Here is a 13,673-nt window from a genome sequence, read left to right on the forward strand (position 1 = left end):
AGCACTATTCCAGTGGGACCACATGACTGATTAAAAAAAAAAAAAGTTGAAACTGCCTTACTGATGGTTTGGAGAAAGTTTTAGTGGTCTGCTTAAATGATTAAACCAATGAAAGTTTTCTTTTAAGAGAAAATCTCGAATCCAGAGCTAGGCCCTAACACTCTTCAGTACTATGAAGTTTGATAAATGTATGGAAGCTACAGAAGCAATGTGATGATAGCAGAGGTTGTTTCATGAGATTTAAAGAAAATCACTTCAAAAACATCAATGTGTAAGGGGAAAGGAGGAAGTATTAATGGAGAAGCTATAGTAACTAAGTTGGATCTAGGTAAGATAATTGATGAAATGAGCCATACACAAAACAACTTATTCTCTGTGTAGATGAAGCAGACTTACATTGGAAGAAATTACCTTCTAGAATTGTGTAACTAGAGAGAAGTCAATATCTAGGTTCAAAGGACAGGTCAACTTTCTTATTAGGGACTAATGCAGCTAGTGATAATACTAAGTGAAAGTCAATGTTCATTACCATCCCAAATATCTTATAGCCTTTAAGAATAACACTAAATTTACTCTATGCCACACACATAAAACAAAAGCTTGGGTGACAGTATATCTGCTTACTAATATAATTCACTGGATATTTTAATCCCTCTATTGGAAATTCCTTCTCAAAGAAGATTCCTTTCAAAATAGTGCTGCTTATTGACAATGTACCTGCTTACTGGGGCTAAGTTATCAAGCTCAGTAACCAAGGAGCTTGCTGAGGCTGACAGAGTACTCACTGGCTGAAGGATGATAGGAAAGAATAATAGCTTCAAAGGAATATAGTATATGCATACATGTGTATATATGCAATATGCATGAATTAACAACATAAGCATCTTAAAGATATATTGGCACACGTGGGCCTCTTGTACAATGTGTATTGGTAACCTTATTTTTGAAATAAAATTTAACTACTAGCAACTGAATAAATTTATCATGCAATCCAACAATGGACAATGGCCTCTATTTTCAAAGGACTAGAATCTGAAGTGGTAAGTCAGTGAGATGTTTGAGGAAAACCATGATACCCATGAATTGTGAGTGTAGTTCTTATAACAGTGTGCAAAGAATTAAAGATAGAATACAGATGAAAGACAAGGAAGTAATTCTATAGGTAGAAATGGATGCAATACTACAAATATTCAGGGTAATCATGATGAAGGCCTAAAATTGTTCAGTGAAAGTGGAAATGGTTAGAACAGGAATTTGAGCAAGAGGTTGAAGGCAAAAACAGAAAGGAGTTTTAGTGTTCAATCTAAGATAACTGTGAATTCCAGATGTGTATGACCCCTTGTGCATCTGGCTTATGTGGGTCCTGGAGAATCAAACTTGGGTACTTTGACTTTGCAGGCAAGTGCCTTAACACTTTAACTGCTATGCCATCTCCTTAGCTCTCCCTTGTTTTTTGTTTTTTTGTTTTGTTTTTTGGTTTTTCTAGGTAGGGTGTCACTGTAGCCAAGGCTGACCTGGAATTCGCTATGTAGTCTCAGGATGGCCTTGAACTTACAGTGATCCTCCTACCTCTGCCTCCCGAGTGCTGGGATTAGAGGCGTGTGCCACCACACCTGGCCCTCCCTTGTTTTTAAAATGTCATAAACATACTGCTTATATATACTTAGATTACATTATAATAATGTTATAATTTTTTCTTCAAGTGGTCTGTTACAGAAGATGATAAGAGAAAGGGAAAACAATAGAGAATAACAGTGGTGAATAAGATCATTGTGCATTATATGTATATATGAAATGTCACAGGAAAAATCTGTACAACTAAATATATGCTGATAAAAAAAAACACAAAATTTCTTTGTGTCACTAAGAAACCCCAAAAGAAAAAGGAAACTCAACCCTATTTCCTCTGTTTTTTGCTTCTTATGTTTACTCTTCCTTCCTGATGTTCCAAAGTTCCTTCGTTTTTCTTTTTTAAAGAACTGATTTTTGTTATTTTTTCATAGTTGCTCTGCTGATATTAACAATGAGAAAATTATGATTCTAACTTTTTTCATTGTAGGCATAGTAAAAGTATTATTTCTCTTCAGCTGCTTCTCCTTCAATATGTTTTTTTTTTTTTTCATAAAGTTCATCACAATCTGCCTTGGAATGGATTTTGGTTGTTGGTGGTGGAATTTTTGTTTCTATTGGTGTTGGTTTTCTTCAGATTGGGGCATTTCCAGTCATTATTTCCTCAAATTCTTTTTAAGGTCATTCCTCTTTTCCTTCTCTTTTTGGCAGGACTGTAAAGCTTTTGACATAGTCTCAGTGATTTTTTATTTTATTTTTTTGTTTTGGCTGTGTGATTTTTATGTCTTTTCCATATTACTGTTGAGTCTATCTGTTAAGTTTCTAGATTGTTGGTAGTTTTTAAGTTAAAAAAATATCTGGGGCTGGAGAGACAGCTCAGTGGTTAAGGTGCTTACCTGCAAACCCAAAAGATCAGAGTTCAATTCCTCAGTAGCCACATAAAGCTGGATGCACAAAGTGGTGCATGCATCAGGAGACTGTTTGCAGCAGCCAATGCCCTGGTGTGGGCCTCTTTCTCTTTCTCTCTTTTCTTGCAAATTAATTAATTAATTTAAAAAATTCATTAGCTTCTTTATGGTTTTTCTGATTCTTGCTGTGATTTTCTATTTTTACATATTCCAAATTTGTTATAATTGCTCACTGCATCATTTTTTTTGTTTTTTCTTTTGGTTTTCCACATTAGGGTCTTGTTCTCTAGTTCAGGCTGACCTGGAATTCACTATGTAGTCTCAGGGTGACCTTGAACTCACTGCTATCCATCTACCTCTGTGTCCTAAGTGACGGAATTCAAAGCATGCAACACACCACACCAGCTTCACTGCATCATTCTAATGATGATATTTTAATATAATTTCTCATTAAGCATTTTAATGATTTTTTTAAAAAAACCTTTAGATAATTCTAATACCTATGTCATGCTACTATTGCCATCTGTGTGTTCTGCCTTATCAGGCATCCTCTGACATGCTCATGGGGATGCAGGTGGGACAGAATAATTGCTGTTTCTACACTGCATCTTACTTGAGAACCAGGTTGGAATGCCTTTGTTAGGAATTGGTTTAGATGCTGGTTAAGAGTGAAAATTCAGCCGGGTATGGTGGTACATGCCTTTAACCCAGCCCTCTAGAGGCAGAAGTAGGAGGATCGCAATGAGTGTGAGGCCAGCCTGAGACTACATAGTAAATTCCAGGTCAGCCTGGACTAGAGTGAAACCCTATCTCGAAAAACAAACAAACAAAAACCAGTAAACATTCAGCCTTCCCTCTAAAACCTTCCTGATCCTATTCCAGCTGCTTACAATAGAAAATCCTGCTTACCACTGTTGAGAAGTCTTGGGACAACCTGCCCACCAGAACTACATGATGGCAAGACTCTGTTGTTGAAGACATCACACTGAGAAATCAATCTGGAACTTAGCTGGAATCTTCCTCACTGTACAGTAGTACTATAAAATGCTATGCAGGCTCATAGGAAGGAAAAAAGTCATCAACAGTTTTAGCCAGCAGTAACCCCTGCAACATACACAATGGGTCAGTCAGGCAATGTGTACTCACTGATGTAATGATGTGGGTATAACCAATTGCTCTCTAGTTAAAGACCTGCTCATTATGAGAAAATTCATGCCTGATACTGAAAACCAACTCAAAAGCCTATGGCTTTGAATGTCATAGGCCCTAGAGGAAAAGCCACTATTGTTCTTTGGCTAAATGGATACATTGTGCCCACTAAATTCCACTCTAAATGGCTATATTTATGCCCACAGATTAATCTATCTAACTTTTGGTTAAATAAGCTTCTTATTGTAGATGGCGGTGACTACTGGGATGATCCAAGACTCACCAAAGTGATGAGAAGTGACAGTTAGTACTCAACACTGGACAAGGTATCTCTATCACATCTGTCAGGCCTCAGGGAACATTGTAGAGGAGGAAGCAAAAAGAATATTAGTCCTACTCTCACCACTAGCCAGAGAATCTTCTGTATAGAGATATCTGCGGATACTAAGGAAACTCAAATACTCATTAAAGTTCTAAATATAAGAAGCTGTTGAGAGCTTGATGCTAAATGAGGAAACTCTATCAGCTCTCTCAAGCTCAGGGAACATTGTGGAAGAGGAAGGTGAAAAGAATGTAAGATCTACAGGATGAGGAGTACTTTGGGGCACTATCCTCTAAACATGAACTGATGGGTGCATTTATAACCTCACCATGGATGTCATCACCTCCACAAGACCTGCACACTATTGAGGCCATCAACATTATGACATAGTTGATAAAAAGACAAAAAGAATGAGACAGCAAAACAAAGGACTACTTGGAAAGAGGAGGTTCCACAGTGGGCTAGAGATGTGGGAGGGGGCACAAAAGAGGATAATGAGAGAAAATTGTGATCAAATTACAGTATGTTCATGTATTAAAATTCTCAATGATACAAAAGAAGTCCTAACTCCTCAGGTGGTCTTCACTGAAAGAGATCAATTTTCATTGGGGATGAATGTCCTTGCTCCCAAATGATCCACCTCTGGTAATAAGATAGGCTTCTTTCAAAGCCCAGTAAGAGTAGCCTGGCTTTGGGGCTTTCTACTTAAAGGCCTAATTTTCTCAGTAAGATGCATTGTCGTGGCCCCTAGAATTCTCCTGTACCTAGGTGTTCAATTCCCTAACTCCTGGTGCTGTTGGAGAAAAAGACTGCAGTATGCCCCTACCTCCTGCCCTTCTGTAGGAAACAGTGTAAAGAATGGGAGCTATCAAAATGTGGCATTTTCAAGCTGAGTGGTTCTGGGAAACTCATCCATATCCCCTGAGACTCCATTTTCCCTGCTAGAAACGAAGGTCACAGGATGCATGAAGAAATGAATGCAAATAGGTCAAAAGGCCTGGCACACCAGGGGCTCAATTAACAATAATTTCCTTCCTTTTCTTGCCCTGAAAAAGAAAAGACACGCACAATCCCTCCACAGAAAGAAGAAACTAAGGTGCTTCATCGCCACCATTATGTGGTCATGGAGTGGCAACTCTCACTTTGCCAGCCCATCCTTTACGCCAACCCCCTTCAGGATTGCTGCTGTGATGTCACGAAGTGCACAGCCACCAGTTCATGTGTTCATGTTCTTAGTCCCCATAACTCTCATCTCCCATTTAATTAGGAGATATGAAGAAAGTGGCAAAAAAGTAAAAGTGCACGACATCCCCCCAGCTGCCCCTACAGGGTTCCTTTGTGCACCCATCTAGTAGCCATAGGGCAGTGGAAACTTGTACTGGTGTGCTAGAGTCCTTCAAAAGGCTTTCGGAGCTCGGGGTCCTAAAGTTGAACTGTACACTAAACAGAAAATTCTCGACTCCTAAAAAGGAAGAAGCTAAAAACAACTTGTATTCAAGAAGTATTTTCTTTTAAATGCGTCAATGAATGACAACTCTGATCCCCTACCCACCACCACCACACACACGGTCTTGGGACCAGCCCCTTCTGTCTCCAACTGTGTTTTTCTCAGCTACATCTGGCAAGCTACCTCCCCTCTCCCCGTCTCCCTCCAATGGTCTGTTTTGATTCACCCCACCCTTCCCCCACAATTCTCACTTCACCTGTAAGTGTATGGTGAATGGGACCCTTTCCGGCTCCCCTCCACAAGTAGCCCAACAATAGATACTTTCCACAGGTAACAGCCCTCATTCTTAGCGAGGGATGGGGGCGGGGGAGAATCGAGGCGGGCGGAGGGAGGCTGCAACGTTCAGTGAAGCGCTTACCTGATCTCTTTAATGCTTTCCAATTTGCACATGATTTCTTGTTCATCTGCCATGCTTTTCACTCTCAATTTCACGTCCTGAGAATGTACAAATGTTCCAGCCAAGGGATACAATAGATACAATGTAGCCACCTCCTACTGGTTTGGGGCTGAGAGCCTGTGCGTTAGGGCTTTAGAGAAGGCCTGGGAGCTGTAGTCCACGTTTCTACAGTCAACCAGGGAGCTCGGGGGCCTTAAGAACTACAATTCCCAGAAGGCCAAGCGATCAGTCCTGTTTCTCTTCCTCTAGCCGCACTTTAAATCAATTTGTCACAGATAATTATGTCAAAGATTGTAAGGAGTACAAGGGAATGGGAATATTCGTTTGGTTAGTGTGTGGAAAAATGGGGAAGTTTTTCCTAAGGCAACTGGAGAAATGAGAATCATACCCGCTCACACCCGCCAGGGACACCCACCCCCAATAGGTGTAGAAATCGTTAATTACTGAATGCCTTGGGCAGGAGAGAAACGCTGCGGTAGAATTAGTTTCTAAATGTCAAGTGTTGTAGCGGCAGCCTGGGTATTATAGCTTTGGCAATGCAATAAAAATGGGGTGGAGGTGGAGAAGGAAGACGCGGAGGAGGGGGCGGCTACAAAAACAGGGAAACTGGGCTTGAGGAGGAAAAATCCTTTCTTCTTCCAGCTACCCATCCATTGAATTGTTACTGACCTTATCCTTTGCCAGTCAATGAAGGGAATATTGAGGGAGGCACTTCCAACAGCCAAAAGATAATTTTTTTAAAAAAGGCAAAGATAAAATAAAATCGAGTCCTTGCCTTAGAGAAGCAAGAGAGGCTGTAAAAACAAAGCATTATGCAGCGAGGTGTCACAATGCAGAAATAGCAGGTGTTAAATCAGAATGGAGATGAAAATAGGTTTCAAAAGATAACTAAGAATTTATCAGGCTATATAGGAGAATGACATTTACAGGAAAGGATAGAACATATAGAGAAAGAAAAGGACAATGGTTCAGGGCGCTTGAAGGATGGAGTTCTTATTGTGAGGTATGCATTTAAGAAAGAGAAGTGGAAGATGTACCTACAAAATATAAGTTAGGAAAAGATAAAGAAAGATGGTTGGAAATAAGTTTTGAAGTACTTTCAATGTCAGGCTAAAAATTTGGACTTAATACTGTGGGTAAACAATTATTCAATAAACATTTATTATGTGTTTACTGTGTGCCAAGTAATATGGAATTATATTGAGTATATATTAATTTTGGCGCTGGGAATTGAATCAAGGTCTTGTGCATTCTTATCATGCAATCTACCACCAAGCTACACCTATAACCCCTAAAATAAAATAATTTTAAATCACAGAAGTGATGAAGTTGGAGGGATATCTTAAGAAGGTGACAGTGGAAGCAGAGTGGAGAGTTAGATGAAATGAGAAAAGGTAAGCAGGTGTTAGTTTCTCAAAGGTGGATCTGGCCTGAAAGGCACTGCCTCCCTCCCAACTAGAGTCATAGCTCTCCCTGACTGAACTCCAGTTTTTCTGAGCTTCTTTCTCTTTCCTCATCTGAAAAATGGACTTAGTGAGCCCCACTTCAAAGGCTTATTGTGAGGATTTAGTGAGGTCATCTACATGTTGATGTTAAATACAGGGCTTGGTATTGTGTAGGAGCCCAGCAAAGCACATGGGACATGAATATGAGGCCATTTTGAGTGTCTACTCAATTTAAAAGTTCTTTGGGGAAGAAATGAAAGTTTTCCTATTCTTTGAATCCCAAACCAGCTAACTTTCATGTCCAGAAAAAAATCTCTAGTATATGGACTAATATTTTCTGATGGTTTTGAAGACCCCTATCATATATTACAACTAGCTGACATTTAAAAAACAGTGAGTCAAGCCTTGTGTCCTGTAAGAAGAGGAGAGAAGAAGCCTGTATGGCTAGTAATGTGTCGAGGGCTAAATGTACAGCCTATCATTTCACCCTTACAATATTCATGAAGTGAGCAAATAGGTCCATTCTCTTTTACAAGGCAGAAAATTGACTCAAATAGGAAAAGTGGCTTTAAAAAAGGCCACACAGTAAGTTACAAACAAAGAGCTTTATCTCAAATTGGAGTGCATCTGAAGATTCACGAAGGAAATGAATATGAAAAATGTATATGAAAAAATGTAGAGGACAAATGTCAAAAAGGGTTCAGGTAAGCATAAAGCATTTATCAAAGTGAGTTAGTATTGGTTTGGAAAGAAGAGGAACATGTATGTTGAGATTTTCAAGAAGCCATTTGAGAATGTTCTTGGGGGGTTTTTCAGTGGTGATTGTTTTTGCTTATTTTTTTGTTTGTTTTACTGTGTTTGTGAAAAAATACAGGGTTTCATGGACACAAGTCAAGTGTTCTATCGCTAAGTAATATCCACAGCCTGGTCTCTTTGGGTTTTAAAACCAAAGTTCTTCCCTTCCCCCCCCCCCTATCAATTTCCTCTAAAAATCTTCACCTTACATTATGTCCTTATGCCTAATTAGGGACTAAATGTTTTAGATGTGATTATGTATCTGTTTAAATATCTTATTTATTATTTATTTGAGGGAGACAGAGAGAAAAAGGCAGAAAGGGAGAGAGAAGGAGAAAGAGAGGAAGACAGAGTATGGGTGAGCCAGGGCTTCCTGCCACTGCAAAAGAACTCCAGATCCATGTGCCACTTTGGGCATCTGGCTTGAAGTGGGAACTGGAAACTGATTCCAGGCCACCAGACTTTGTAAGCAAGCACATTTAACCACTGAGCCATCTCTCCAGCCCCAACACATCTGTTTAAATTAAATGTGCTACAGGTTTACATTCTGATTTTCAAAGTAACTTGGCAAATATCTTTCAAGATTCACCAAAATCCTCTTACACATGAGGAAATTGAGGCCAAGAAGGACAAAGGATATATCCAAGGTCACCTACTTTGGGTTGTTCAACCCATAACCAGGACTCCAGATTCACAGAACTGTATTTTTGTGGCTCCTTATGGCCTCTATCAAGCTGAAGACTTTATTATTTCAGCTTCATAGTTCACTGCAATATAGGGTGTGTTCAGGGAGTGAGGTATGCCCCCTTCTTCCTATGAATGGACGTTAAAGAAAGATGGAAGTCCATGCTATCTTTAACAATTAAGATGTCAATTAGAGAAAGAGCAAGAAGCCTCTGTCCCTCTATAGGTTTGCCTTTTTTTTTTTTTTTTGAACTATGTAGGAAAACTTGTCTCACTTGTTCCTTGCACAGTTGTAAGAAGTGTCAGAAACAGTGTGGCAGAAGGCACAGGCCAGCACTGCCAGCACCTTCCTTTATGGATCTCAACTCAGCTTTCCATTGCTGTAAAAAGCATTTCAGGATGAGCCAGTTTGAAGCAGAGTTGGAGTTTATTAGAAAATGTGAGCCAGGCATGGTGGTGCATGTCTTTAATCCCAGCACTTTAGAGGCAGAAGTAGGAGGATCACTGTGAGTTCAAAGTCAGTTTGGGACTACATCCAGAGAGAGAGAGAATTTCAGGACAGCCTGAACTGGAGTGAGACCCTACCTCGAAAAAAAAAAAGAAAAAGAAAAAAAATTAACATAGATTAAAACATAGGATTAATAAAAAAGAGGCACTAAAGGAAACAAGAAGTACCTGAGAGCATAGGTGTGGGCTTCTCAAAGGAATGTTACCGTTAAGTGTCTTAGCAATAGACAATATATATTTTTGTGGCTCTCACATTGCATTTCAAAGGATTGCTAAGAAATAGTTTCTCTTCTTTCCCCCCCTCTTTTTTGATATGTGAAATTATAGGGTGGTTTAGACGTATCTTTGATGGGATCAAAACCTGATAAAAATAAAACCATGGGTCACAGCAGTTGAAGAAGGGTTAAGGCAGGTCTTTTACTGTAAGTGGGGCTCATAGTGAGATCCTGAGAAAATTACAGGTTTACAGCTAAGAAAGGAGAGAGACAATATATACTTAGGCCTTAAGCATGATTCATTGTTATGTTAACATGTTTATTTGACACGTCTATATAAAAGAAATATCTATGTAGCTAAACTTCACAGAGAATGTTGTGTACTGGAAACTGGGCTGAAAACTGGAAACTGGTCATTAGCTGGTAAGAGGCTTCAACCAGACTCTGGAGTAAAGAACTACTTTCTCTTCTGGAATTTTCCCTGTGTTTCGATCCTGACTCAATTTCCTCCTCTGTGACTTCAATTCCTTAATATTAATTGTTTGTTTGTTTGTTTGTTTGTTTGTTTGTTTCAAAGTAGGGTCTCACTCTAGCTCAGGCTGTCCTAGAATTCACTATGTAGTCTCAGGGTGGCTTCAAACTCACAGCAATCCTCCTACCCTGTCTCCCAAGTGCTGGGATTAAAGGTGTGCCACCAAGCCCCACTCAATTCCTTATCTTAAGGGTTGAAGAATGCTGAAGATCCATTTTCTGAAAGTTCTTCATACTGAACAGGGTCATAAACCCTGCCTATTCTTGGACCAAAAGCCCCAACCTATCTGATTTAAGTAGGAGAGGACATGAAAAGGTTCAAACTTGTATATTGGAGGATTATCATGTCATGGATATTTGGAAGACAGAATATTACTTGAGATCTCAAAACTATATGAACAATAAAGCACAGAGTAGATTCTTATGTCTAAGATTAATTCCAAAACCAGCAAGGCTTTATAGCATAAAGTGCCTGATAACATTAAAACATAATCCAGAACTTGATATAGATTTAATTTGGGTATGTAAATCTTGGAGGACTAAAGATGCATTGCCTGAGTTGTAAAGATTCCCCTTATGCTGCTGTGAAAATATCAAGGGCCATCAAGACTTATAGAATTATCTATCTTCATTATCTAAATTTTATTTCTACATGTGTGGTGTGTATGCATGAATGTTTGTGCACATGTATATGTGTGCAAGTAAATATGCACATGTGTGTACATGTATGTGGAGGTCAAAGGTTGAGGGGTGTCTTCCTCAATCATTCTCAAACTTATTGTTTTATAAGACAGAAAGAGAAAAAGAGAGTTGGCACATGAGGGCCGTAATCACTGAAAACACTCCAGACACATGTGTTACCCTGTGTGTGTGCACAGCATGTTCACACGCATCACTTTGTGCATCTGGATTATATGGATTCTGAGTAGTCGAATCTGGGTCCTTAGACTTCACAGGCAAGTGTCCTAACCAATAAGCCATCTCTCCAGCCCTCAAACTTATCTTTGGAGACAAGGTTTCTCCCTGAGCCTGAAGCTCACTGAATTGGCTAGACCAGCTAGCTAGTGAGCCCCAGGGGTCCTCCTTTCTCTGCCTCCCAATAGCTGGAATTACAGGCATGTGATTCTATGCCTGGTTTTTACATGGGTACTAGAGACCTCACGTCCTCATGCTTGTGTACCAAGCACTTGGCCAAATGAACCATCTCCCAAGACCCCTTCCTAATGTTTGAGCCTGGGAATAAGATACCTTGATTTGCAAAAATAGAAACTAGAGAGATAGATATAATCAATATACTTAGAATGTGGCAGAAAACAGAAAAGAATAATCCCAAAAATGAATTAGATGGTAGAATATAGTAAAAGGAAAACAATATTAGGTTATAATAAATAAGTATGTTGGGGAAGGAGGGAATTACCATGGGATATATTTTATAATCATGGAAAATGTTAATAAAAATTAAATAAAAAAAATAAAAATAAATAAAAAAATAAAAAAATAAAAAAATAAAAATAAATAAATAAATAAATAAGTATGTATTGTATTATGTCACCAGTACCTAAGAGAAAAACAATGAAACAAACCAAAACATAAGTAGGATTACAGATACTGGTAGATTTATAAATGGGACTTATTTAACTTTGATATATAAACCGTTGAAATGAGGTTGGAGAGGTGTTTCATCAGTTAAAGGCACTTACTTGCAAAGCCTGACAGCCTGTGTTTAATTCTCCAGTATCCACGTGAAGGTAGATGCACATAATGGCACATGTGTCTGGAGTTCTTTGCAGTGACAAGAGGCCCTGGCATGCCCATATTCTTATATTAATTCTGTCTTCTTCTCTCTCTCTCTTTTCATGAAAATAGTAAATAAAATATTTTTAAAGTTGGAACGAATTTTATTTCTTTTCTATGAGGAAAACTTTTGTCTTTGGCAGTTCACAATTTGAAGCAAAATTTTGTCTGTAATGTTATTGAATTCATTCCTATTAGAGACAATTGCTGTGGAATTAAGAAATTTGAGTGGAGTAATGTTGCCTTGGTTTTTCATGTTCATTGTGTTTTTGTGTTAAGACTTGCATATTTAGGATTATGTTATTGGCTTATATTTTTTTAAAATAATCCTTATTATTTCAGTGAATCTGAAATGTTCGAGATGGCCTCCTATGTAGGGCGGATCTCCTATGCTCAGGAATATTATGGAAATGGCTATCCTACCAAAAGAAATTTACAAATTCAATGTAATCCATATCAAAATTCTAATGTCATTCTTCACACAAATAGAAAAAAATCTTAAAATTCACGTGGAAACAAGAAAAGACTAATGGACAAACAATTCTGAGCAAATAGTATAATGCTACAGTTATCACCATACCAGATTGCAAGTTATACTACATAGCTATAGTAACAAGAGCAGTATAAAACTGGTACAAAATATACATACAGATCAAAACAATAAAATACAAGACTTAATCAGAAATCTATGCAGCTACAGCCACCTGATTTTTGACAAAGATGCCAAAAATTAACACTGGAGAAAAGACAGCCTCTACAAAAAATGGTGCCAGGGAAAGTAAACATCCACACAATAGACGAAAGGTTTGATTCCCTAAACCCACATGAAGCCAGAAGAATAGTGCATGGTGCATGCATCTGGAGTCACCTATGGTGACCAGAGCAGAATATCATGTGTCACGGTCATGCTCCATTAATCTTATATCCATTTCTACTTGATCTTACTGATCCTAGAACTTGCTGTTTTCTCCCAAGCTCTGGGATTGTAGGCTCTCTATTCCCCACTGGAGTTATAAAAGCATTCTGCATCAGTTGCTTATGTGGGTCCTGGGGATGGAAATGGAGAGGGCTTTCGTGCTGCCTCATGTTTGCTCAGGAAGTACTCTTAACTTCTAAGCCCCCTCCCAGAAAACTTTTATGTTCTCTAGCCCTTCACTAGGGGAGGGTGTAATTTGAACCTTAACTAAGATTCCCAAAGTAGCTGGGAGTTGTGGGGGATTAATATAATTTGCATCTGCCTACATAGGCTGTGTGAGGTATTTTCCATGTAATGCTTCAGCTAAGATTTTTGCTATTTTTGATGGCATTGTGTTACTGAAATTTCACTCTTCTCTTCTTTCTCACCTATCCAATGTAAATGACCTAGATACCCCAAGTAGAAAATACCAGGAACAAAGAACTGGCACTGGGAATAAGGGAGCCCCAATTTTCCTTTCTCCATGTCTGTAAACTATATTATGAAAAAACCTATATAATAGTAGTATGTTGTATATCTGCTGAATATTCTTAAAACTTTTCATCAGCTTCTACCAAAACTCAGGAGAAGAAATGCATATTGACTTCTGAGTCTGGGAGCTTGAATTCATATCAAAAGCCTAATATTATCCTCTTGTATGTCCTTAGGCAAGTCTCTCCTCTAGTAGACTCAGGCTTCCCATCTGTAAAATAATAGAGTGGAACTCTCTAATGTTCCTTGGAACTTAAAATATTCAACAAAGGATACATACTTAAAAGCTCACCTTTTTATTTTATTTATATACTTATGAAAGAGGGAGAGAATTGGTGCAGCAGGGCCTCTAGCCACTGAAGATGAACTCCAGATGCATGCACCACCATGTGCATCTGGCTTA

General features: G+C 38.7%; 1 protein-coding gene across 3 annotated transcripts in view; it reads right to left on the reverse strand.

The window, feature by feature from the left end:
* The window catches only part of Zc4h2 (zinc finger C4H2-type containing), an 86,348-nt gene that overhangs the window by 12,600 nt on the left and 60,075 nt on the right, over nucleotides 1-13,673 (reverse strand). The window contains exon 1 of one of the 3 annotated variants that reach the window (XM_045140368.1): nucleotides 5,814-5,976. The exons of 1 other annotated variant lie outside the window; for it this stretch is intronic. In XM_045140368.1, the coding sequence (XP_044996303.1) occupies nucleotides 5,814-5,866 (53 nt within the window). In that variant the 5' untranslated portion in view covers nucleotides 5,867-5,976. Of the gene's footprint in view, nucleotides 1-5,813; nucleotides 5,977-13,673 lie in introns of those variants that run through there. One more of the 3 variants, XM_004661016.2, reaches the window with a different exon arrangement.

The sequence above is a fragment of the Jaculus jaculus genome, chromosome X (assembly GCF_020740685.1).
Source record: "Jaculus jaculus isolate mJacJac1 chromosome X, mJacJac1.mat.Y.cur, whole genome shotgun sequence".
Classification (NCBI taxonomy): domain Eukaryota; kingdom Metazoa; phylum Chordata; class Mammalia; order Rodentia; family Dipodidae; genus Jaculus; species Jaculus jaculus.